Genomic DNA, 26,140 nt, shown 5'->3' on the forward strand with positions numbered 1-26,140 from the left:
CAAAACTTTCATGGGGAATAATATCTGAATTATATAAATGTATTAATAATCTGGACAACACTTCTACTAAATATTAAAATATTGAATAGGAAAGAAAAGATAACTATGTTATTTGTTTTGGCGAAGAAGTGGAAAATATAGGTGCATTATTGAGTGTTTTTCGTTGTCGTCGTGATGTGCGCTAGCTCTGAACTAGCCCCCCCGGCCCCACCGGCCCCACCGCGCTCCTCGGCCACAGCCGCCGTATGGATCGGCGCCGGTGCGTTTATACAAAGGAGGAACTCCTTGGAAAACCATCGTCTTACCCGGAGATCGTCACGTTATCCCGGCGGACATCCTAATTTTTCCCCTCCATCCCTTGTTGGGAAATGGGAGGTTTTGTCTATAGGAGTTTTTGTTTATAAGAGTTCTTCTATTGAGAGTGTTTTTTAAACTTCCTATATTCTGTAATCTGTCCTTTTCCCCTGTATCTACCTGCGTTGTATCAATGAAATTTCCCCATGTGTGGACAATAAAGGATTATCTTATCTTATCTTATCTCAGTGGAGGACCACAAAATCACATGTTTGGAAAGAAATCTGTTGGAAAAATCCATCTATTGTTTTTATAAAAACATGTCAAAATGCACATTATTCACAAGGAAATGCAAAATGTTGGAGAAACTGTGGTTGCCAAGTGAACCACAATTACCATGTGTTTTGGAACTGTTGCTCAAAAATATTGGACTGAGACTAACAAAGCACTGCAGACTGTTTCATCATACTCCCACACAATTTTAGAACTATGTATTTAGGGCTCAAAACTCCTGCCATGCGATGTGAAAGAAAAGTACAGTCAACACGAACACATTACACTCACCACTCACTTACAGATCAAAACTCTTCACAAATAAGATTTATTTTAATCCTAACTCAAAACAGCTGTCCATACTTAGAATACAATCCATCATGTTGCACTATTGTAATAATGATGTGAGCTGCGATAAACATTTAAACTTTTATTCTTGAGTCAGTAGCTGAGTTCATAGTATTTAAATACAGCGCTCCCTCAGTTGGAGCCATGAATGGTCTGAGCGCACACAAACTGGAGCTGCATTCAGCTGCACTGTGGCATCTCAAACACACAAACAAACTACTGCACAGAGAAATATTGGTGCTGCATTACATATTAGGTGTTTAATTTGTTTGCAAATTTGATAAAAGTATTGTAGTCTAGAGAGTCTAATCTTTAAAACGAGGTATAACATGCGCAGTTGTAATATCGGCCACTATTTCTCCAATTGTCCATATTATCCGATTACACCTGCCATATAATAGTCAGTTTAATATCATAGCTGGACTTCTTCACATCTTTATAACTTCATATCTTAACTAGGGAGTTATGTATAGTAAGAGAGCTTACTTCCTGAAGGTTGGTATGGATCCCTGCAGGGAGCGTCCTGTTGAGGTGCCTGAGCCGTGGCTGGACAGAAGGCTGTCTGTCTCAAAGCTAAAAATCCCATCTTTGTCATCAGGAACGTCCAGGAACTCTCCCTCACTCCATGAGCCCACAGTGCCGTCCATTGGCTGGTACCGGATCTCCACAGTCACACTGGTCTGAAACACAGTTTTGCTATCAAAGTGGTTTGGGGCTGTCTAGATTGTTCCCGCCTTTTATTTATATATTCCTTTCATACTGAAATAATGATTTCATTTTTGATTAGTTTTCATCAGCAAAATATATGTATGTATGTATGTATGTATGTATGTATGTATGTATGTATGTATGTATGTATGCATTTAATTAGGTGCAACACCTATAGTCCCAGGTGAATTTATGGGTTTGTGAGAAGTTATAGTGAATCCAATAGTTCAATCATGAAACAGCCACAAGTTTAAGACATGTCCAATGCCCATTTAATAGTGTTTATAAAAAGCCTTGCAATCTCTACAGACCAAGAAACTATAAATCATGTGCGTTTCCAAGCTGCTGCAGGGAATTCAGTTGTCAGTGGGTATTACATTCATCTGGACCCTTGACATGTAGTTTGTCTTTGACGTCTTCTGAGGCTGAATTTGGACAAGCCTGGTCGCTCTGATAGTGCCTTGATCTTTATTACAGAGCGGACAATGTATTTATCCGACAGAGACTGATGCAAAGTAAATATATCCAGAGCTCTACAGGTCTGCTGACAGTATCGGCCTCCGTCTTGTATTTAATGAGCTGGAGGGGTCATTAAAGAAACAAATATACTGGGAGTTAGAATAGAGTTGTCATCTTAAAGCTTTGTAAATGTTTCCCCCTTTATTCTGTCCTGTATAAAAATATTTCCCATTCCTATTATATGTTTATTACTATTACCCTATAGTATAGTGTCACAGTAGTATTCACAGACATGTCTCGAGCCTGCCTTTATTAGCTTTTTCTACACGATGTCATTTGTGCAGTGCTCAAAACTAAGAGTCTTGTAAATCCAGCCAAATTCTGTAGATTCAGAGTTATGGCATGTCGAAGTCCAGTACGAGTCTGCGTGGTTTCATGAGGTGTCAACAGTAGAAATCTAGGCTAGCTGCGATGAAATCTTGTTCATTCCCACACGGAACTGTCCGCAGAGCTAAATTCTTTTCCCTGACACAGAAAATCAGGTCAGAGAATGAGGGGCGCGTGGGCAAAAATGACGACATTTCGCCGCGCGGCCCCTCGCAGACGTGTCAAACCTACGTCCACAATAACGGGACGACAACACAGAGGCTAAAGTGAAATGAACTAATGCTGCAAAATGACAAAATGCAGAGTTACAGTTCAAAACACCAGCATCACTGGTCTCACTCAACATAAAGTTTTACAAACAAGTTTCTTATTTTATGGCTACTGTAACTGTTAGCAGTCTGGTGACAAGTGAATTAGTCCTTTATATATATTCTTTATATACAAACAGAACAGTTTGGACTGGTGAAGTGAAATGTTGCTGTTTTGGGGACAAAATGTTGTGAAATTAAGAATAAAATGTTTTATTGTAAGCAGAAACTCCTTATTTGTTATTTGTTTATTACTATAATCGATAACGTTTATTTAAAAAAAAAAATTTATATGTACAAAAAAATTAACCAATAACTCAATTAATCGAAGAAAAGAATCGATAGATTACTCGATTACTAAAATAATTGATAGCTGCAGCCCTAGTGTTTTGAACTCATTACATATAATTTTACAATATTTGGTGCCTTTTGCATGATGTTCAATAATAAATGAGCAACCTGAAAAAGTCTGCTTTAAAATATCTAATGTTCATATTACTTGGCCTGAAGTAATCCTCAATACATGGCTCATAAGGGTATCGGATCAGAATAGGATATCCGGCAAAACATTCAGAATTGTAGCCGATATCGGTATATTCTAGTTATGAACTCACATTTTGATCTGAAGCTTGATCTATCTCTTGTCTCTATACACCCCACTATTCTCCGCCCTTCTCTTGTCAGCCAGTATCTTTTCTTTATCTCACCACAACTTTATACCACACTCACTGATCTCCAAGTCTACAGTGTGATGAAAGATGAAAGAACCATGCTGTGGATGTATGCTCCTTAAAGCTGTCTCTTGCAGCATCTCCCCCTCCCGCAGCATCTCCCCCTCCCGCTGCATCCCCCCCTCCTGCACTCCCTCACCCCATCACTACCACCATCATCTCTGGATCATCGCATCAGCAAAACCCAGCCCCAGTAATGTACTCTGCACCCTGGGGCTCTCCCGCTGTTAGCCGTCTTATCTTTAACGAACTGTTTTCATTCATGTACAAATTTTACTTTCAAATTTGACTAGTGCATACTCACCACTGCAGACTTATCAATAGATAATGCTTAAATGTAATGTTTATGCATTGTGTGTGATCCTACAGAAGGCGTCTCGCTGTGTAGGTCGTAAAGGCGTTAGGTTTTATGGGTGCAGAGAGGCCGGTAACTACCCCCTCTGTCACCGCTGCACTTGATGGATAGAGCTATTAGGTTTTTGTCTATTTGCTTGTGAATAAGATGATATCAACACCCAGGGAGCTCCTTAAGAATTCAAGCATCATTACAGTAAATACTGTAATGTCTATGTCAATTTAATATGACTGTGATGCACTTGATCTAGGTTTTAATTTTTAAAATGCTACAGCAGCCTTGTGGTATCCAGTGACTTCTTTCGAGGGATAAATTTAGCATCCTCTTTTACAGCTTTTTCTGATGAATAATGCAAAATATAAAGTTGTTAAAATATAGATTGTTACTGTGAAAATAGGCATAGCTTAGCAAGCAGGTAAGACATAAAAGAGGATTGTGAATGTCATGTTATTTTGTATAAGGCCGACAAATATGCTTGCGTATTACAAAATTTTACTATCTTAAACTCTTATAATCTTTATTTTTAAGTATGATTCACATGTTCACATGTTTCAGTTAGTTCCTGCAGCCTTCTTCAGAAGCATCACGCAATGATGTGCAGTATGAAGAAAGCTGGAGGAAGTTGTAAAGCAGGTAAACAAAACACTACTGTCTGATTTAAGTGTCTATGCACAAAGACCATGTGCCATTTTAATAGCATTATTTACATAATCTATTAAGCTTACCTTTATAGAAGTATTGTTGTCATCTATTAGTGTATCAGTGAGCTGTAGATGTCCTTCCTGGGCCACTTTCTGAAGCACCATGCTGAAGGTCCCAACTAGTCTGTAACAAATGAGAGAAAAAACACCTTTATAGTTATATGATTCACACTGTGCACTTTACTGTCCTGATAGCTGTATTAGCTATTGACACATCTCTATTGGTGCAACTGTGAAAAGCCCCCCGACAAACCTCCAACAAAATCAATGTAGCTTTCATTCAGCTAAGTTAGCATGCAGGTGTGTAAGCAACAGAACAGACAGAAATTTTGAAAGAGAAAGTGGCTGTTATCAATCCTCCTAAAGCTAATGGTGTGCTTTCAACAGTTTTTCTCTCCTAACAGTTTTTTTTTCTTCTTTTGTACCACGCTCCAAGGACAAACAAACTAAAGCATGAATAGTGCCTCACTGTTGTTTTATTGCAAGTTCAAACAAGGACAAGATAACAAAGGGTAAATATTGATAGATTTGGTGAAAGTCTTTGTTGTGAGGAAAGCTTTAGAACAGCCTTTTCTGATGGCCTGTGTATCTTATTTTAACTTCACAGGAATATTCACAGAAATATTAATATAACTCATAAACAACAATGTGCAATTACTGTAAATGGTATGTTATGCTGATGGAGGCATATGCACATTTATTGTTCAGGTTTCAAATGTTTGTTATTTATAAATGAATGGCAATTGTAACATGGTCGTTCATTTCACACCAAAAATTCCCCATTGTTGTATATGTTAAGTTTGCATGTTCTACTCGTGTCTGGGTGGGTTTCCTCTGGATTTCCCCTATCAAACTGATACCTTTACAATGGCTAATTCTCCAGCTAGGTACTAAAGACCAAGATCCGCAGTGTGGTTGACCACTACTCCTGACAATTTTCCTCTTTGAGGAACAGCCCATGAAGGGAAACAGGCCTATGTTACGTGTTCAATTTTAATAATTTAATACAACCAAAAGGAGAAGCAAAATGTTATAAAACTTACAAGGCAAGGCAAGTTCAATTGTAGTGCACAATTTGTACACAAGGCAATGCAGTTGCAAGTGCTTTACACGACAGGAAAAATGCATCAAAATCCCCAAGACATGACAGAAATCACAAAACAGTTTAAGACAGTAAAAGAGAAGTGTGCAAAGAAAATCATTTCAGTCATATGCACAGCTAAACAAAACTGAGTTTTAGCTTAGATTTGAACATAGTCAGAGTAGAAGCCTGTCACACATCTTTAGGAAGACTGTTTCAGATTTTAGCAGCATAAAACTGAAACACAGATTCCCCATGTTTAGTCCTGACTCTGAGGTCCTCAGAGTCCGAGATGGTTCATATGGCACTAACATGTCAGAGATGTACTTTGGTGCTAGGCCATGACTTGTTTACAAGTAAAGCTGCTTTAAAGTCTATTCTCTGAGCCACAGGAGCCAGTGCAGAGACCTGAGAACAGGACTATTGTGTTCGTACTTCCTGGTTCTAGTCAGGACCCGAGCAGCAGCGTTCTGGATGTACTGCAGCTGTTTTACAGCTGCAGTACATAATCTATAATCTATAATCTTCTGGGGACAAAAGCATGGATAAGTCTCTGAAAGTCTGGTTTAGACACTATACTTTTTATTTTTCGATGGTAAAAAGCTGCTGATGTTATTGATTTGACATTAGGGGTGTGCCAAAATATTGAAATATCGTGATACTAAATTTGGTGATATGGTATCGATATCGTGGGCTGCTGTATCGATATATTGCCATGATTTTTGGTATAATTTCTCGGATTATTTTGTGACCACGCAACGTTGCTCGTTGCAAGAAAGGAAACATGTTAACCCAAAAACATTTGACATTTTGTCTGTTTAGACCATTTAAATGGCTGTGTTTCATTTAGAGTTGTGGAGGTCGTGGTTTAACAAAAACATTTTTGTTAAAATGTTCTTTAAAAAAATCAACAGCGACATATATTGATTATCGCATGTATCGTAAAATCGGGATATTATCGTATTGTGAGCCGTGTATCGTGTATTGCATCGAATTGTGAGGGACAGTGTTATTCCCAGCCCTATTTGACGTGGCTGTTAAAATTCCACTTTAGAGACCAAGAGTCCATTACCTCCAGATTTCTAACTTGATTTGTAGGTTTTAGAGCGAGACTCTGGAGGTGACCACTAACACTTTCTCTTTGTTTCTGTGGGCCAAAAACGATGATTTCAGTCTTGTCTGAGTTCAGCTGGAGAAAGTTGTTTTGCATCCACACACTGATCTGTTGGATGCAGTGACAGAGTGAATCCACTGGTCCATATTCACCTGCTGACAATGAGACATAGATCTGATTGTCATCTTCATAATTGTGATAGGACACATTTTCACTGCGTATCAACTGACCTAACGACAGCATGTAGAGGTTGAACGGAAGGGGTCCCAGGATTGACCCTTGGGGCAGCCCACAGGTCAGGGGCATGTGGTCTAGTTATCAATTTCAACAAGTACTTCCTGTCTTCCAGCTAGGACTTTAACCAATTTAGGGCAGTGCCAGTGATGCCCACCCAGTCCCCGTGTCAGTGTTCAGGCGGATGTCATTTGAAACCTTGACAAGAGCAGTCTCAGTGCTGTGATGAGGTCTAAAACCTGACTGCTGTTGGTAAACAACCTTTTCAAGAACTTTCCCCCAAAATGACAGATTAGAGATGGGCCGGTAATTACTCAGTACAATAGCATCAAGACTACAATTATTTAAGAGAGGCTTTATGACAGCAGCTTCCAAAGCCCTTGGGAATGTTCCAGATTGAAGCGACATTGTGTTGTGCTAGCAATCTGTTCAACACAGACTTTAGAAATCTGGTGGGTAACACATCGAGGCATGTAGATGAACTCAGACTGGTAATGATCCCCTGGAAATTAGTTACAGGTGCAAAGTGAGGTGGTATTAGGGTTATTATTTGTATTGTAGAATTTATAGCATTTTTACTGCCTTGAACTTTTTCATTAAAGAATGATGCAAAATCATTACACTTGGATGTGGAAATGAGTTCTAACGGCAGCTGAGCTGGAGGGTTTGTTAATCTGTTTACTGTGGCAAACAGGACACAAGTTGTTACTGCAGCTTCCAATTATTTCAGAAAAATATCTTTCCCTAGTTCTACATAAAATGAGGTTGTACATGTTCAACTTCACTCTGTATATTTCTTTTTGAACCTAGAGCTTTGACTTGCGCCATTTCCGGACTGTTTTCCCATCTGTGTGATGTGACTACAGAAATAGCACTTGGGGAGGCTGTTTCTACACAGGGCACTGGGTTGGATTGATTTTTATTATGAATATAAGTCCCAACGATGAGACCCAATGCATCCTATATATGGGAGATACCAGGTGAAAGACGAAGGGGGATGGATTTGTGCAGGCATTAGTTCATCATTGTTGATATCATAACTCTAGATCTTGGCGTGAGTGGAACCATCTTAATGCCTGTTTTGATCAGACTTTCAAGATGGTTGGGTGGTGGTTACAGATACATAAGGGTTTTTTAATACATTCTCGTATCTCTCTAAACATCATACTATAACTGTCCCACTGGGCTGACAGACTTCTGCAGAGACAAACCCAGCTCCTGCCCACACTCACCACACCAATTAGCACTGGTGAATAATTTAATGAGTTACCTCCAAAACAGTTGTTCATAGTGCTATCCACAGATTGGCAGTGAAAACTTCAACTTAAATTTTCAAGAGTTACAGCATTGCATGTAATTTCTCCTGTGCAAATTTGAAAATAAAATGTTGTAGATGACATGTACATGCATTTCTTATCATAGTATACAGTATAAGTGGGGCAGTGAGATAAGGTAAACATCTCCCGTTTACATGCACACCAATAGCCCAGTTATGATCTGTTTTTTAATATCCTGGTTTTGTGTCCATGTAAATACTCTATCCTGATTTCTCACTGGGGTATTCTGATAGTATCCAGAATACTGTGGCATGTAAACAGAGTATCCTGATGTCTCACCAGCGCTGCTGTACTGAGCATGTGCCAACTGAACACGTCTGGCGGAAGCAGCTCATTTCTCAAAAGGACTCAAATTTCTACTAGGGCTTTTTTATTTGTATTATTTTATCATCATACATAATTTAATTTCTATAATACAGCCATCTTTAAACAGCAAACTGACTTTTGTGTAGTCTGTGTTGCTCTTAGACTGTAGTACAAACGAAGCAATTTCCACATCCCTTTTTAAACAATTTAGTTTACAGTGCTCTTTTTAACTAATAGTAGGGACCATAATGGAAAATTACTAGCTATTTTGTTTTTCAAAAACGTGCACAGAATGGTGCTTTGTACATTTGTGGATGAAAAAGACGCTTTTCTGAACACTGGATTGAACACATTTTTGAGTTTTATGCTTCTTCTGCAGTTGTGACACTTCGACAAACCAACAGCTTTTTGCAAGAGCCTTCCCAGATTGATTCATGTGAAGAACTCAATTCAGAGTGAGACATAGATGAATCTGGTGTGAGCCAGGTTATATTAATACACTTTATTCATAAATATTCTCTAAATAGAAATTTATTTTGGTTAAAAGTGACTTCATTCAGATCAAACAGTGCTTACACACTGAAGATCAATCTTCAAGTTTCACTGCTCCTCGCCCCTCACCCCTATGGAGTGGTAAACATACGAGCTGCTATCTGACACAATGGGCAAATGGAGTCTAATAGGAACAAAATAACGCATCAGAAAGTTCCTGGATACTAACCTGGCTCAACAGCGGAACAAACCAAGAAATCAAATACACAAAGCGCTTCAATGTGCATGTTAAAAAAAAAAAAAAAAAAAGGTCCACAAATCAGCACAAATAAAATATTGCACAGGTGGAGTTAGAACCAGTGTCAACGTCTATAAAGATGTGCAAATCCCTTTACAAGGGATAATGTTATTTGCAGCCCATTAGCTAATTTCTGCCATGATTCTAAACACAATTAATCCTTGTCATGATGTTGATCCGACATACATTTAAAAGACATTTTTTTACTTCAATCACTGCAATGTGCCCAATGTGAGAAAACATATCAAAACGCAAACAAGGAAATTGTGATCAATGATAAACCCAGCACTTGGACACACACATTTACTCCACTGTGTATCTCTCTGAGGACATTCAAAGCTAGACATAGGCCTTCAGTGTTAACCTTCTCCTAATGGCTTCCTTCACCCCGTTTGGCCCACACCCCCATTAGTGACAGGGTTTCTGCACACCAAGTAGCGCAGTGCCAGAAATCCAAAGGAGAACGGATAATAATGACAACAGCTCAACAGGAAATCCATGTTACAATGAAGGCTTTTTGTAACAGAAACCATTTGTACTCTCGCTGGTTAAAATGGTGAAGTCTTAACAACAAAAGCAGGGACACATTTTAGAATAATAGTAACCATTAGGGGGATTTTTACATAAGCACTTTATATTTACGGGTGTCTCTTGTTATCTTTTTATAATAATTAATGATCTTATTTATTTGTTCCAACTTCAGAATACCGGTAATTTATGTTACAACATGTGTACAAAGTTATAAATCTTTTTTAAAAGGGGTTTGCTCTTTATTTTCTAACTTCCAAGTGGCCTTTTAGCCTAACTTAATCATAAATAAATCATGTTAAAACATGTGTAAATAATGCATTCTTAACAAAAGGCAAAAGAGCTGTGTATCTGTGTGCTTGGGCCATTCCCAGTGTACGTGTGTGCCGTGATGTGTCACCTCGTCATCATTGTATTTCACATAATTTCATGGGAAATATTTCAGTTCAACACGCACCATTCAGAAAGTCTGTCTGTCCAGTCGCCATCTCATTCTCATCTCCTCATCATCATTCTCATCCGCTCTATTTTTATCGTCCGACGAGGCGTCAGGCTCAAATATATGAGGCAGCAGTTGCAGGACGTGTTCTTCAACTGGATGCTGTTCGTCATCCATTGAAATCCGCTCACTTGACGAGGATTCACTCGAGTATTTTGGTCGCCATCGCTGTCCACTTCAGTGTAAATATCCTCAGTGTTGGCTAGCTATCTCCCGGAGTGACATCATATTTCCAGGTTAGGTGAAGGCAAAAAGACGGCAGCAGGAAAAGGGTGTAATTCTTTTCCAAAAATAGCTTATTTTTATCAATTGTATCTGAATATATTAAGACTTGGATACTAACGGCCGACGACGACTTGAAAGCAGCCAATCTTTAATGCAGCTTTGCTTGTGTACAAGTCTCTCCATGGCCTAGCACCAAAGTACATCCCCGACATGTTAGCCGTCTCTGAGGATCTCAGGGGAATCAGCATTTCCCTTCCTTGGACAGGCTTTGCCTCTGACAGTGTTCAAATCCATTTTTTTTTACCTGTGCATGTTACTGATGGGATTCTATTATTCTATTTAAATTTGTATAGGTAATTATTATCTATGGTTCTATTTCATTCCTCCTGACCGCCAGAGGACGGTGCTTAGCACCTGGATATCTACATGTGCGCAGCACATAGGTCGAGATTAATACCAACAAAGTCACGTGGTGAACGTGACATGGGTGACGTCAGAACCAGCCCATATATATACCTGACGCACCCAGCGCTCTTTTCTTTCTACATTTCTCGCATCAGCGATAGGTCGGAGTTCCTTCTTGGAATATTGCTTTGGATTTTCAACCCGTTCTCGCTTGGAGCCTCATATATTGGAGCTGCGCGTCGCGTCCTCCGGAGGCTCTGTTATCATCACCTGCAGTGAGTATTTTTTGCCGTTTTCTGGCTAAATATTGATACGCTGTGTGTTGACACCGACTATTACTAGCTGGTTAGCCCTCATATGCTTGGCGGCCAGCTTTTCTCAGCTAATTATCCGACAGTCTGCGGACTTTGATACATTAGCGCATCTATTCAGAGCCTGCTTAGGCTAGTACACCAGTGCCTCGTGAGTGTTTTTCGCTCCTGCGGCACCGCCATTTCGTGAGTTTTTTTTTCTTTTAACGCCGCGTTAGAGCTCGTAATAACCTGCGCCCCGTGAGTGACTCCTGTGGCTTGACCGTTTATTAGCTTGTCTTGTTGCTAGCTATACTTCGGTTGTATTGTATTTTTTACACCTGCGTGACCCGGTGCCTCGTGAGTGTTTTTTCGCTCCAACGGCACCATGGTTACTGACTATTCTCAATCTCAACCGGTGTTCCGTGAGTGCTCTCCGCTCCTGTGACACCGCAAGTCTGGGACTCGTGAGTGTTTCTCCCGCTCATTAGCCCGTTGCTTCTGCCTCAGTTTGTGGCGACGGTAGCCTGTGCGTGTTCACCTGCGCCTTCTAATTAAGCGCGGTACATGAGCCAGTGACTTGTGAGTGTTATTCGCTCCGGAAAGCTCACAAGATGATGTCATCCCTGTTGCATGGTTGCAGCAGTTGCTTGGCTCCTCTAAGCCCAGAAGATGGCCATACCCTATGTCCACATTGTCTGGGGATTGGACATCTGAAACAGGTTCTCACAGAAGATGCCTGTTTCAATTGTATCTCCATTCCACTGGCAGACAGGACCGCTAGATTGGCAGCGGTTGAGAGTACTATGCCCAAACTGACTCTTGCCTCTAGTCCTGTTAAGGACAATAAATGCCTCAAGCGTCCCCGCATGGAGGCCCCTGAGGCCAAGAGAAGTAATCCTGATCAGGCTTTGTCTGCCAAAGTGGACACCTTGGCTTCTGAATTTGCTCAGATTAAGTCTTTGCTCCTCAGTCTAAAACCTAGTGGTCCTCCCACTGTGCCTAGCCCCATTCTGGATGATGAGGATAACCAGACAGACTCCAGTGCTGATCATCCTCAGGAGGACGCTATATCCATTGCTGCTTCAGATACTTTGTTCAGAGCAGATGGTGCAGATTTTCTGGGGGCTCGGGTAGAAGGCTGTCACTCTCCTAACCCCTCTGTTGTGAGCTCCCGCTCCTCAGACCTGGAGCCCTTGGAGACAGAGCCTGAGTTTTCCTCTGTTCACGAGGCTATTCAGTTGGCCTTATCGAGACTTGGAGTAGATACACCTGTGACGGCTGTCCCTACAAGGGCCTTTTTCAAAGTCTCCCAGAAGCCTGTATTCAGCGTTCCGGCCTCTTTGCCATAGATTGAGGAGCTCCAACGATGGTGCGAAGGTGCCATAGAAGTTGTTCAGAGTTCAGAACAGTTAAAGGGGTTCTATTCAATCTATTTTCTAGTTCCAAAAAAGGATGGAGGTTTTCGTCCGATTCTCGATCTCAGGCGCCTAAATCATTATATCAAGGTGCTACGTTTTCACATGCTCCGTACCACGGATGTCCTGCAGTCGGTCAGGGAAGGGGATTGGTTCACAAGTGTCGACTTAAAGGACGCTTATTTCCACGTACCTGTGGCACCACACCACAGACCGTTTCTTCGCTTTGCTTTCGAAGATCAAGCGTACCAGTTCAGAGTGCTCCCCTTCGGGCTCTCTCTGGCGCCCCGTACATTCACCAGGTGTGTGGCGGCAGTTCTTGCGCCCCTTCAAGCCCGCGGAGTCGGGAACAAGCACTCGGAGACACTTCCATTCTACTGGACCATGTGTCACAATTGGGGCTTTCAGTGAACGTTGTGAAGAGCTCATTGATTCCCAGCCAAAAGGTAATCTTCATTGGCATTGCCATCAAATCTGTGACCATGAAGGCTTTTCCGTCCCCTCAAAGAGTGACAGATGTGCTCAATCTCGTTTCTCGTGTTCAGAGGAATCAGAGAGTGTCATTTGGTCTGCTTCTTCAGTTGATGGGCAAGCTTACGTCCGTGTGAACATTGATACCTCTGGGGCTTCTGTACTTGCGCCCCTTACAGATTTGGCTCAACAATCTGGGCCTATATCCACAGCTGCACCAGCACAGATCTGTGCAGCTCTCCACTCCGTGTCTTCGGCATCTCCGGCCTTGGGGAAACAGAGAGTTCCTTTGCAGTGGCGTTCCTCTGGGCTCTCTCCCGTGTTGTCGAGAGGTAGTAGTCACAGACGCCTCACTTACAGGCTGGGGGGCTGTCTGGAACTACAGGATGGTCAGAGGTGTTTGGAATCCTCGAGAGAGGCTCCAACACATAAACGTGCTGGAACTGCGAGCTGTTCGCTTGGCACTCATGTTCTTCCTTCCTGCCCTCAGGGGGAGACATGTTCTTGTTCGGACAGACAACACGTCAACAGTTTACCACATAAATCATCAAGGGGGCACAAGATCTGTTCACTCACTAGTGGGGGCACAGAAGCTCCACCTGTGGGCGCTGCCCCATTTGCAGAGTGTCAGGGCAGTTCATCTGCCAGGCGTGCAGAATTGCACTGCAGATTTTCTCTCGCGGCAGAAACCACAACCGGGAGAGTGGAGGTTGAACCCGATGGTGGTGCAGGAAATCTGGGGGATGTACAGCATGGCAGAGGTAGATCTATTTGCCTCGAGCGCGACAACACATTGTCAACTGTGGTTTTCCCTCTCAGAACCAGACAGTCCTCTGGGGCAAGATGCACTGGCACACCCGTGGCCGGAATGCCTCCTGTATGCATTCCCTCCATTTCCACTCCAGTTGCTAACGCTACACAGGATAGCCAGGAGCAATCACAGAGTGTTATTAGGAAGGATCTCCTGTCACAGCTGGGAGGGAGCATATGGCATCCTCACCCAGAGCGCCTTCACCTGTACCTGTGGCCATTGAAGGGCCGGACTCTGTGTTGACTTCTTGTGACCAGGCAGTTATCCAAACAATCCTGAACGCTCGTGCTGCCTCGACAAGAGCGCTGTATGAGAACAGATAGAAACTGTTTGTTAGTTGGTGTGGGACTCGTGATGTGGACCCAGCGCACTGCTCTGTCCCAGTACTACTAAACTACCTTCAGACGTTATTTGATAAAAAATCTTTCGGTTTTGACTATTAAGGTGTATGTTGCGGCCATTTCAGCCTGCCATTCCTTGATTGATGGTCGTTCAGTGGGGTCGCATTTCTTAGTATGCCGGTTTTTAAAGGGTGCCCTTCGCCTGCGGCCTCCAAGGCTTACTCGAGTGCCTTCTTGGGATCTTCCATTAGTCCCAGAAGAATTGTGTTCCCCACCGTTTGAGCCATTGGATGGGGCTCAGTTGAGATGGGTGTCAGTGAAGGCAGCGTTTCTGCTTGCAATCTCCTCTGCATTGGGGAGCTCCATGCTTTGTCAATCGCTGACAATTGCATTCGCTGGAATTCGGATATGTCTGGTGTTACCTTGTGGCCTAACCCATTTTTTTTACCAAAGAGAGTCTCTGCTTTTCACGTTAATCAGCGACTTTCGCTGGCTGTTTATGCTCCAGAGTCTGAACTTGGGGACTCTGATGTTAGTCCTTTGTGTCCTGTCCGTATGCTGCGGTATTATATTAATGTGACTGCTGGGCTTCGCAAGACGGATGCCCTGTTTGTTTGTTATGGAGGTCACAAAAAAGGCTCTGCTGTCTCCAAACAGAGGCTTTCACATTGGGTTGTGGACGCCATCCTTCGAACGTATCGATCTAGGGCTCTTCAGCCTCCCAAAGTTCCTTGCCATTCTACCAGAGGAGTGTCCACCTCTTGGGCCGCGCTGAAGGGTGTCCCACTGAATGACATCTGTGCTGCAGCTACGTGGGCTTCCTCCTGTACCTTTGCCCGCTTCTACAGAGTGAATGTGGCGGCTCCTCATCCAGTGGCTCCAGTGGTGTTGTCCGCTTCTGCAATCTGCAACTAATCCTGGTAAGAGCAGACTCTTCGTGACCTTGTTGGTATGAGTCATCCAGGTGCTAAGCACCGTCCTCTGGCGGTCAGGAGGAATGAAATAGAACGAGAGTTACGTATGTAACTAAGGTTCTATGAATTCCGGATGACCGGCAGAGTTTCCTGTCACTCAGCGTTTTTGCGAGTGCATTTCGAAAGAAAAGAGCGCTGGGTGCGTCAGGTATATATGGGATGGTTCTGACGTCACCCATGTCACGTCCACCACGTGACTTTGTTGGTATTAATCTCGACCTATGTGTTGCGCACATGTAGATATCCAGGTGCTAAGCACCGTCCTCTGGCGGTCATCCGGAATTCATAGAACCTTAGTTACATACGTAACTCTCGTTTTATCTGTTTGTACTATCATTTCAGTGCATAATTTTCCTTTTATGTAATGTACTTTGAATTAGTTTGTGTACAAATTGTACTTGAAATAAACTTTACTTGCTTTGCTTATTATCTTGAAACCTACTATGAATACAAGTAATTTATCATAGTATTGAAAACAATCGAACAGAGGACTCCTCTGTTTGACCTGTGGAAATAATCCGTCTTTATTGCGAGTTCACCTGAGGAGACACGATATTTTTACATGGGAGCAGACATGAAAAACCTGGACACTTACTTCTGGAACATGTCCAAGAAAAACAAGAAGAAAAATGCAGCTGAGAACCAGGCTAGCAGTGGTATATAAAAGCTATTTAGCTCCCCGCCGGCGCCAGCCCCTGCGCGCCCAAACGCTGGCGGTGCCGCATCTGCAACAGCCACCGCTCGCCAAGGCCCCGGCTCAAGCTCCGCTACTGTTCTGGCTATACCACACGATCGCTCCAGCTCCAGATCTGATTCATCTGTGGAGGACATGAGGAGCGGGATTGTCCCGGTGAATATGGCAGCTTTACAGGAGATAACTGACCAGATTACAAAGATATTGGACGTAAAAATAGACGAGGCCCTGGTGGAAATGTGTGATTTGAAATCTAAGAATGGAAATCAAAGCGGCTGGACACCCGACCCACAGCAGCTGAGGAGGAGGTCCTGGACCTGGGGTAAACCACGGTGGCTGAATTGACAAACCAGAGGCATGTTTTGACAGACAAATTGGATGACATACCTGGAGAAACAAGAGCGCAGAATATGCGGATTGTCCGCATTCAGGGGAAAATTAAGATTAAGCGTGCACATCGCTCTGAAGTTCCTAATAAAAATGCAAATTATAAAAGCTTGAAAATGTGTGGTGAGCACAAGACCTATATAATATCATTAAAAATCTGTTTTTGACACTTTCTAAACCAAAATTTTGCGGAATGTGTCTTTGGACTGAAAACTACTATGTTATGGATATTAGTTACCACAAAGCTGCTTAGCCTCCACTGGGCCTTTAAACTCTTACTAGTATTTAATCTTTCACTAAATTTCTATGGTAAAAAGGAACACGGAATTTACTTTACTAAGGCAAACTTTGAAGTGGGACTGGTGAGCTCCATTGGAACTATCCAACTTATATCTTATTCTTGGCTTCCATTTGTCCACATCTTTGTCCATAGCCTTTAATGTTTTCTGAAACATGTGCCCACCCACTGTCCACTTTCTCAACATGTGTCCAGTCCAGATAAGGCAGTGTGGATGCCCTGTAACATAAAACACCTCCTACACGGACAGAGCGCGGGCTAATGATGAGTGTAGCTTGTGGTTAGGCTGTCAGGATGTCAGGATGTCAACAGGAAAGCAATGGGGCAATAACAACCCTTTTCTATATGTTCAATTGTCTACATGTGTTCACAAAAGGGCATGCAAGCCTTTAGGTGGGTTATGCAGTGTAAAAACAGCAAGATTGTAGTGAGTAGGCTGGTTAAATTTGTTGAATTAGATACACATAATATGACAGTGTACAATTAGTGTCATCGGGTTGCTGGAGATAATAAAAGGTTATCTAGAAGGGGATGGGTAGATGACATTTAAATTAGACAGTGAAATTAGTCTGCAAAATGAGCGTGTTTAATATGGGAATCACTTTCAACAAGTTATGATGATATATTTTTAAATCAAAATGTATTTTTTTTAGGAATGTTCAACAGTATGGTATTAAACTTATCTTGCCATTTCTCACTTAAAGGCATTTAAGTGAAAAAAGTCCACATGTATGTTAGTCCAGAACATGCAATGAAAACACCTATTGATCATTGTGCTAAACGTCTTTTGGTTATATGTGAATATAAACTGCCAAATTAATATGTTAAGAATATGTATTAGGAGATGGCACTTGATCTAATTGAAAAATATCTGTTTTGAAATAATTTTCACTCAGAAAACGTTAATGTACATTGTGCAAATAGTGATGCTGGTTTTGCTTAATTCAATGCTCCATGTTGGTACAGCCTTTATGAAATTTCACTTGCTTCTTGTTTAGATTGTTTAAAGGAATTCAGTTGACTAATATGACTATCACTGAATATGTTGTTTCTTAGCTACTTACCCAACTAGATGTGGTAGTATTTTAATCTAATCCAGGCTATATTCGGTGAGTCCTTACAGTCTCACCAAATGTATTCAATTTACAAAAAGGCTCGCAGGGAAAAGTGGTAATGCTCCCAGATGAAAAAAAAACAGCTTCATACATACATCATACATCTTTATTAGTGTAAATAGTTTGTTCTCATTTGGTTGGAGTTGGCTCAGAGGAAAGGAGCTTACCGATTGGAAAAGACTTTGCTGTAATTGTAGACTTGGATCTCTAGCATCTCGTTTCCATCCAGCCGACTGGCAATGGGCCACCGAAACACCTGTGCAAAAAATAAAGATACATTTGTATTGGTAGGAACAAATAATTCACTTTGAAGAGGAAAGGTTTGGATGGAAACTAAACATGCACTAGATAAAGGGGACATATCATCTAAACCAGTTGAAATTTCTTCTCCATATTTTTTTTCAAGTCTATAAACCTTCAACAGACATTTTAATTTTATCGCAGACTATGTAGTCTTGTTATACTGAGCTCAAGCTACAAAATACTTGATGATAACAAGCCTCATATTTACCAAGAAATATGAAAAGAGTAAATTAATAAAACTAGACAAGCCAATGCAGAAAACATACACTCTTCAGAACATGGGCGTCGGCCCCATTCATTAAAGGGGGACCAGTCCCTCCCACTTTAGAACATTACTGATTGAATACTGAAGTCCCCCCTTACTTTTCACTACCACAGAAATGTGTGGTGCTGATTGTAAGTGAACAAACACATACTTTCTGTATATTTTGGAGTTTTATTTCATCTCAATCCATTTGGGAATCATTTAAAAACCAAACGCTAATGAAGTTAATTACAAAAGATTAATTCACTGCAAGTCTAATGAGCGATCAATAACAGACTTTTCAGAGTGTTTCATTCGCAATGTAATGTCTGTAATGTCTGGTTTACTTGGTTATCAGAATGAGAAGGGAAAATAGAGCAGGAGAAGAAGACAGGCTTTAGATTATGATCAATGAAATCAATGTATATTGTTTTCTTTTCAATAATCTCCCATAAAGCCGCCACAATCACAGGGTCTTTTTCGCTCCGGGGCTATCTCAGAGCAGAAGCGGAGCTTGGGTTGGAGCCTGTGCTTGTACCACAGCCAAAGTCCGAGCCCGTGTCTGGGCCGAAGCGGAGCTATCTTAGATGTAACATTGCCAGGCTGCTTCTGTGGCGTTTCTCGTCTTGTTTTTCTTTGAACTGTTCCTGAAATAAGTTTCCAGGCTCATTATATGTCTGCTCCCACGTAGAAATATCGGGTCTCCCCAGGTGAAATCATACCCACGGATATGACTACCCACAGATATGACGGCAGACAGACATGTCCGAACTAAACATACATCATCCCGGAAGTCCCTAAAAGTAACTTTCAACAAACTCAGAATGTTTCCAATTGAAGCCACTCTTGATTTAATAACAATGGTCAGGATAAAATTCAAAGCATCTAAATCCTGCAAATAATAAATTGCGTTTCACTCCACAACTACCATATTAGATAGCTCACTTATATCTTTGCCATTAATTGTAATGTTATTTGTTTTCTTTTCTTTATTCACACCACTAAAAATGGAGAGCTGAACAATTTTAGCTTGAGATATTGGCTTGTGATTTTTCTGACAAGCAATGCTGTTTCAATTATATTTGCGATTCTTGTTTGATAGTAGACAGTTCACGTCACATTAATTCCTGAAGAGCTTCTATGACTCTGGTGGCATCAGCCTCCTGTTTGATGTGGTCTGCTGGAGTCGCATCATCAAGGAGAGGGAGAGGGAGAGAAAGAAGCTGGACAAGGTCATAGAGAAGTCCAGCAGCGCAGGAGGTGGGGTCCTGACTAAACTCACATCTAGTGTATGATAGACCATGAATGTAGCTCCCTTCAGGAATGCCTGTCGGCTCAGAAGAGCAGACTGATCCACCCTATCTGTGGACGAGAGGTTTTGCAGGTTTTTTCTACCTGCTATTAAACACTGTACATGTGTTATCCACCTGTAGTAATCATGTGCAGTAATATAATGGGAATTTTCTCTGGTGCAATTCTTCCTGAGGTCACTTTATTTGCAGTTTTTTGTCCATATGCTGCACTGTATACAACCATAGTCATAGCCACTTACTGTACACACTATCTGCACAATGTGTTAGATTAGTCTATTTTAAATGTTATTTATCTTGTTTTTATTTTCTCTTTTTGTATTTTCTTTGTATATTGTATTTTTCCTGGAATTTAAAAAAATAATTGATTAATTTTATTTATTCATTTTATATATTCATACAGGGAAACCCAATGAGAAAAAATCTCATTTTCATGGGTACCCTCTTAAAACCCAGCACAAAATAAACAACAAACAGGATGAATAGATTATAATTGTCCAAAGAAATGTCAGCGTTTGAGATTCTGGAAGTTAACAATGTTTCAGAGAATACAAATAATATCAGGATTTGCTTGTTTTGCCCACACTCTAATAAAATCTACTTTTGATTGAAGTCGCCTCAGACACCTTTTCCCACGCGCACGTCTCTCACCCTGGATGATCCCAGGACGAGTACTGTGGGTTTCTGTGTGCGGCCTCCAAACAGCGCCTCCCCCGCGGGATCCCCCCAGAGAAGTAAAGGTTATTAGCCTTGAGAGAAGACTGAAATAAGAACAGCTAAACTAATACAAGAGGGATTAAAGGTTTTACACCGACATGTTATTATTATTAACAATTTACAATTACCTAATTGTGAACATTTAAAATGTGATTTCAGTTTACTAAAAATAAATAATCTAGATATTTTTGTATGTCTCTTTTAGATGGCTCAAATTGCCTTCTACTACACAGTTAACCAACACTAATGCTTGTTTAGAAGGAAAAATATGGTGTAATTTCATGATGTAAAAATATAATTATTTTCCATAATTATGTATAGTTTAAAGCTGTGCTATAATAAATAAAGTATCCAAAAGTAGTTAAAAATGCCTGAAGCTTTAATTTTACAAGTAGCAGATCTATTATTTATGATCAAAACATAATTTTTGTACTTTGCTTTGAGCCCAAATAAAACATGCAATAATGTCTAAAATATGGTTAGGTTATCCTTGAGAAAATCCCAGATGGAACTTTCATGGATACAGCGAGTACATTTTGCGTCTAATTAGCTGAAATATGTTTGGCAGTAGTCGATAGGTGTATTTAAGTGATGCCTTATATGAGTGCGTAAAATCGTTGTAGTGTGTTGACAGGTTACCTAATATCTTTTGTCAGATTATTCAGCCTCAGTAAATCCACCTCTACCCACACAGCTGAAAACAAGGATTTTGCAGGTGCTCAATGCTCTCATCTATGGGCAACATTACACTACACTAAAGTTTGTGTAGGATTTATTTAATTTACAGATTGAACATGTAATGTGGGAGGAGACTTTGTTGGCCCAGAATGTTTCATAATGAATAAATAATAATTGTATGGAGCAGTTTGTAGTAATTATTTGTGTTTAAGGAAATAAATATCTTCTTTCAGTTTTTGCTCTGATATTGGTTGACATTGGGTATTTGCAGATATCAAGGTATCTGTATCAGAAATGGAAAAAGCTGATGTATTAAAAAACAGTAATTCAGTAGTAATTCAATTAAGTACATGGCCTTTACTGCATGAATTTATTAGTCTACTGCTGAAACAAAATTATTAATCAAAACCAGATTATTGTTGTTGTCCATTTCTCAAAGTAGCACACTCTGACCCTGGTTAACCCTTTAAGCGCCAAAGTCGCAGAAATGCAACTTTACCGTACAAGGAAATTAATGAAATAATAGTAGAAAATGAATCACTTCAGTCATTGGTCGGTTCGGTGCAACTTCCCTTTATTAGCCAGGTATGATCCAGGGCAGATCCGGTAAGGAAAAAAATGGCTGGAGGAAGTACACGTGGCATGCAATTTACAGCAGATTCTGACTCTGAAGGGTATTATCTCCCCGAGAGTGACGATGGATTTCCAAGTGGAGATGAAGGGACTTCGAAACAACGGACAGGTGCAAAGGACAGACGGAGGCGAGGAACCAGTGGAACCAGTGGCTGCAGTAAAACTTGCCCAGTGGATGAGAGCTGGGACATGCTGAGAGAGGTCGAGGTATTTGAGGCATGGATCAAACCTTTTGAAGACCCAGTTGGCTACACAGGAGAGATGGATCTGACGGATGCTAATCCATTTGATATTCTGTCACTCTTTCTGACCGATCAGTTTTGGACTTTCATTACTGATGAGACAAATAGATATGCACATCAGTGTATGGCACCTATGATTCTGAAGCCACATTCAAGATTTCTTGAGTGGTATGATGTATCAGTCACCGAAATGAAAGCTTTCTTCGCTTTGCATCTCTCCATGGGCCTTGTTGAGAAACCTGAAATCGAGGATTACTGGGGAACATTTTGGCTTACACAAACGCCTGGATTTGGAAATGTAATGTCAAGAAACAGATTTGAAATCATTCTTTCGTTCTTTCATTTTGTCAACAATAATGATTATGTGAGAACAGGCGAGCCCGGGCACGATAAACTGTTCAAAGTCCGCCCAATAATAGATTTGATTATTCCCAAATTTGCAGCAGTTTACAGTCCAATCAATGAGCTTTCTTTAGATGAAATGACAATAGCTTTCAAGGGGAGATCTTCACTAAAATGTTACTCTCCGAATAAACCTGACAAATATGGCTATAGAGTGTATGCCCTGAGTGAAAGCTGTTCAGGGTATGTTTTGCGCTGGTCAATGCACACTGGACAGTACAAAAATAATGCAAGCAACATCAGTGCAACACACGCAGTTGTCCGTGAGTTGGTTTCTCCCTTTACGGGCAAAGGACACGAGATTTACATGGACAGTTACTATACCTCGCCTGTAATTGCAAATGAATTAGCAGATTTGGAAACTGGACTGTGTGGGACGGTAAGGATTACCAGGTTGGGGATGCCAAAATGCCTTGGTAAAAGTGTCTTACAGCTGAAAAAAGGAGATGACCCAGTTTTTTGCAGAAAGGGAAAACTCCTGGCTTGTGCTTGGCACGATACTAAACGTCTCACCATGTTGTCCACAGTCCATGGAAATGATTGTGTTCAGAGGAGGATCCGATCCAAGACAGATGACACTGGCTTCCGTGACATCAAAAGACCTGTATGTGTCGACCAGTACAACGCCTACATGGGTGGAGTGGACACTGCTGACCAGAGGATGAAGACATACCTCTTTCCACACAGGTCCCGGAAATGGTATCATCGCATATTCAATGCCATTATAAGCATAAGTATTGTCAACTCACACATCATATACACCAAATCCACTCCAGGCCCACACAAACCTTTAAAGGTTTACATTCAGAACATTATTGATGCATTACTGGCTGATCACTCCAAAAAACAAGAAAGGCGCTCAAGACCGGAGGGTGAAATGCCACAGAGACTCACAGAGCGTCATTGGCTTTGTCAAGCAGAGGGACGTCCAGACTGCGCCGTGTGCTCTGACCGCTCTCGTACCAAAGGCAGGCGGCAAACAAAGTACAGGTGCCGTCAGTGTGGCGTTGGCCTCTGTGCGGTTCCATGCAACGAGAGATACCATACGCTAAAAAACTTTAAATGCTGTCATTTGGATATGTAAAAGTGCAGGGTACCTTGACCCTGGATGGACATCTTTTCTGTGATGGCTCTCTCCTTTCTTCACTGCTTTCTCCACAACCTGCCTGGCACCAATGATGGATGTATAAGTTGGAAAAATAAAAAAAATGAAAAAAATACATAATAAATACCGTGTTTGTCATCATTTGGTCAGAACTTGTAATCAGGGCCCGAGTTTGAAGATGTGAGCAAAAGGGGTGAAAATGGGTTAAAATGTGAAAAAACACCAAAATGAGCAAAATGAAATAATCCCCCATCATCAGTGCACAGTTTGCCCCCAGAAAAGCACTCCCCTGGGGCCTGGAGGTGATCTGACCACCAGAATATAGTACCATATACCCCTGCTGGACTTAGAAAAAAAACCGAGCTTCCAGCCAATAGTACACTATACCCGAGGGACTCTGTCGTTTTTCGGCAATAGTACACTATACCCGAGGGACTCTGTCGTTTTTCGGCAATAGTACACTATACCCGAGGGACTCTGTCGTTTTTCGGCAATAGTACACTATACCCGAGGGACTCTGTCGTTTTTCCGGGCCGTAGTATGAAGTTGTGAGCAAAAGGGGTGAAAATGGGTTAAAATGTGAAAAAACACCAAAATGAGCAAAATGAAATAATCCCCCATCATCAGTGCACTGTTTGCCCCCAGAAAAGCACTCCCCTGGGGCCTGGAGGTGATCTGACCATCATAGTATAGCACCATATGCCCCTGAGGGACTTAGAGTAAAAACCGAAATAGTACACTATACCTGAAAAGACTCTGTCATTTTTCGGCAATAGTACACTATACCCGAGCGACTCTGTCGTTTTTCGGCAATAGTACACTATATACCGTTGGACTTAGTCGTTTTTTGGGCTCGTGGGAATAAGCGTTCAGCTCAAGATTCCCGGGCTAAATCACGCTGCTCCCGAGAAATTCTTACGCTGCTCTCACGCGGAATGTGCAAAATGGTAATGCTGGGAGGGAGGGGCGGGCGGTTTTTGAGAATGACGTTTTTCGCAATCGAAACAGGTACATTTCCTGGTTGTGCGGCTACCGGGCAAGGAGCTCGTTTGACGGGCACACGAGAACCGCGATCGATGGGCCCCGTTCTGGTTTTATCCAGCTTCCAAGGCTCCTTCACAGCCGTAATGTCAAGTCATGGTTCGGAGGTGCGGAGGTGAGCGTCGGATCACGGAGGCTCTGAATGGAGCCCCGCGCTCCGCGCTCCTCCGGGCTCTAAGCGCCGCTCAGACCCGGCATGAGAGGGTCTATTTTCGGCTTGATTTTACCAGACTCCCGGGCACTTCCAGAAGCTTCCTGTTTGCTCTGATTGCTCGGGGCAGAGCACGGTGTCACGCTGACCACGGGCTGTACGCGGAGGTGAGAGCTGGTTGTAAGGCGGATCACGGAGGCTCTGAATGGAGCCCCGCGCTCCGCGCTCCTCCGGGCTCTAAGCGCCGCTCAGACCCGGCATGAGAGGGTCTATTTTCGGCTTGATTTTACCAGACTCCCGGGCACTTCCAGAAGCTTCCTGTTTGCTCTGATTGCTCGGGGCAGAGCACGGTGTCACGCTGACCACGGGCTGTACGCGGAGGTGAGAGCTGGTTGTAAGGCGGATCACGGAGGCTCTGAATGGAGCCCCGCGCTCCGCGCTCCTCCGGGCTCTAAGCGCCGCTCAGACCCGGCATGAGAGGGTCTATTTTCGGCTTGATTTTACCAGACTCCCGGGCACTTCCAGAAGCTTCCTGTTTGCTCTGATTGCTCGGGGCAGAGCATGGTGTCACGCTGACCACGGGCTGTACGCGGAGGTGACCCGCTCCGTGATCTTAGCGCCGCCCAGACCCAGGGCCATCCACCCCGCACACGGCCAGACTTTGCCCGGCCAGGGAGCACCTTCTGCGGGTCGGAGGCTCCGGGTCGGAGCCCCTGGAGCCTGGAGCCCTCACCGGGCCCCGAACTCGGCTGCCGGAGGCAGTGCAGTGCCTCATGGATAAAAGGCACCCAGCCGTCCAACTCGCGTGAGGCGGAGCAGGGATCATCCATGAATCAACCATGAAAATGGTACAAATCATGGTTCTATGTATACCAGACAAGGAGCTTGGTCTATTGGCACTCAAGACCTGCCATCGTAGGGCCCCGTTCTGGTTTTATCCAGCTTCGAAGGCTCCTGCGCACTGCGGGTTTGTTTACATTTTGCGGCTGTGGTTTGCTCCGGCTAACCTCACGCCGGACACGTTGGAAGCGAGGCCGAGACAGAGGTCCCACCAGGCGCGGGGCTTCAGTCTGACTGGCTTCCCCCGCGCCTGGCCCCTTGTCTCCGGAGATGGGACCGTCACTCACCCCCGCACTGAAGGACGCGCGGCTTGAAGGATGATGGCTGCGCTTAGCCCCTGTGCCAGGGGCTCTGAGCCAGTCCCCTTCAGCCTCAACGCGTCCGGTGGGAACACAGTCCGGGTCCATTGTCACTCACCCCTGCGCAGAAGGACGCGCGGCTTGGAGGATGATGGCTGCGCTTAGCCCCTGGCACAGGGGCTCTGCACCAGTCCCCTTCAGCCTCAACGCGTCCGGTGGAACAACAGTCCAGGCCCTCTGTCACTCACCCCCGCACTGAAGGACGCGCGGCTTGAAGGATGATGGCTGTGCTT

General features: G+C 42.7%; 1 protein-coding gene across 1 annotated transcript in view; it reads right to left on the reverse strand.

Moving 5' to 3' along the window:
* otofa (otoferlin a) overlaps positions 1 to 26,140 on the reverse strand; it is a 130,800-nt gene that overhangs the window by 64,048 nt on the left and 40,612 nt on the right. The window contains exons 3-5 of the mRNA XM_072446413.1: positions 18,050 to 18,138; positions 4,589 to 4,688; positions 1,402 to 1,595 (exon numbers count right to left, since the gene is read on the reverse strand). Coding sequence (XP_072302514.1) covers positions 1,402 to 1,595; positions 4,589 to 4,688; positions 18,050 to 18,138 — 383 coding nt within the window. The remainder of the gene's footprint in view (positions 1 to 1,401; positions 1,596 to 4,588; positions 4,689 to 18,049; positions 18,139 to 26,140) is intronic.

This window comes from Eucyclogobius newberryi, unplaced genomic scaffold (genome assembly GCF_026437365.1).
Source record: "Eucyclogobius newberryi isolate DKJ021-1_F unplaced genomic scaffold, fEucNew1.0.hap1 SCAF_1, whole genome shotgun sequence".
Classification (NCBI taxonomy): Eukaryota; Metazoa; Chordata; class Actinopteri; order Gobiiformes; family Gobiidae; genus Eucyclogobius; species Eucyclogobius newberryi.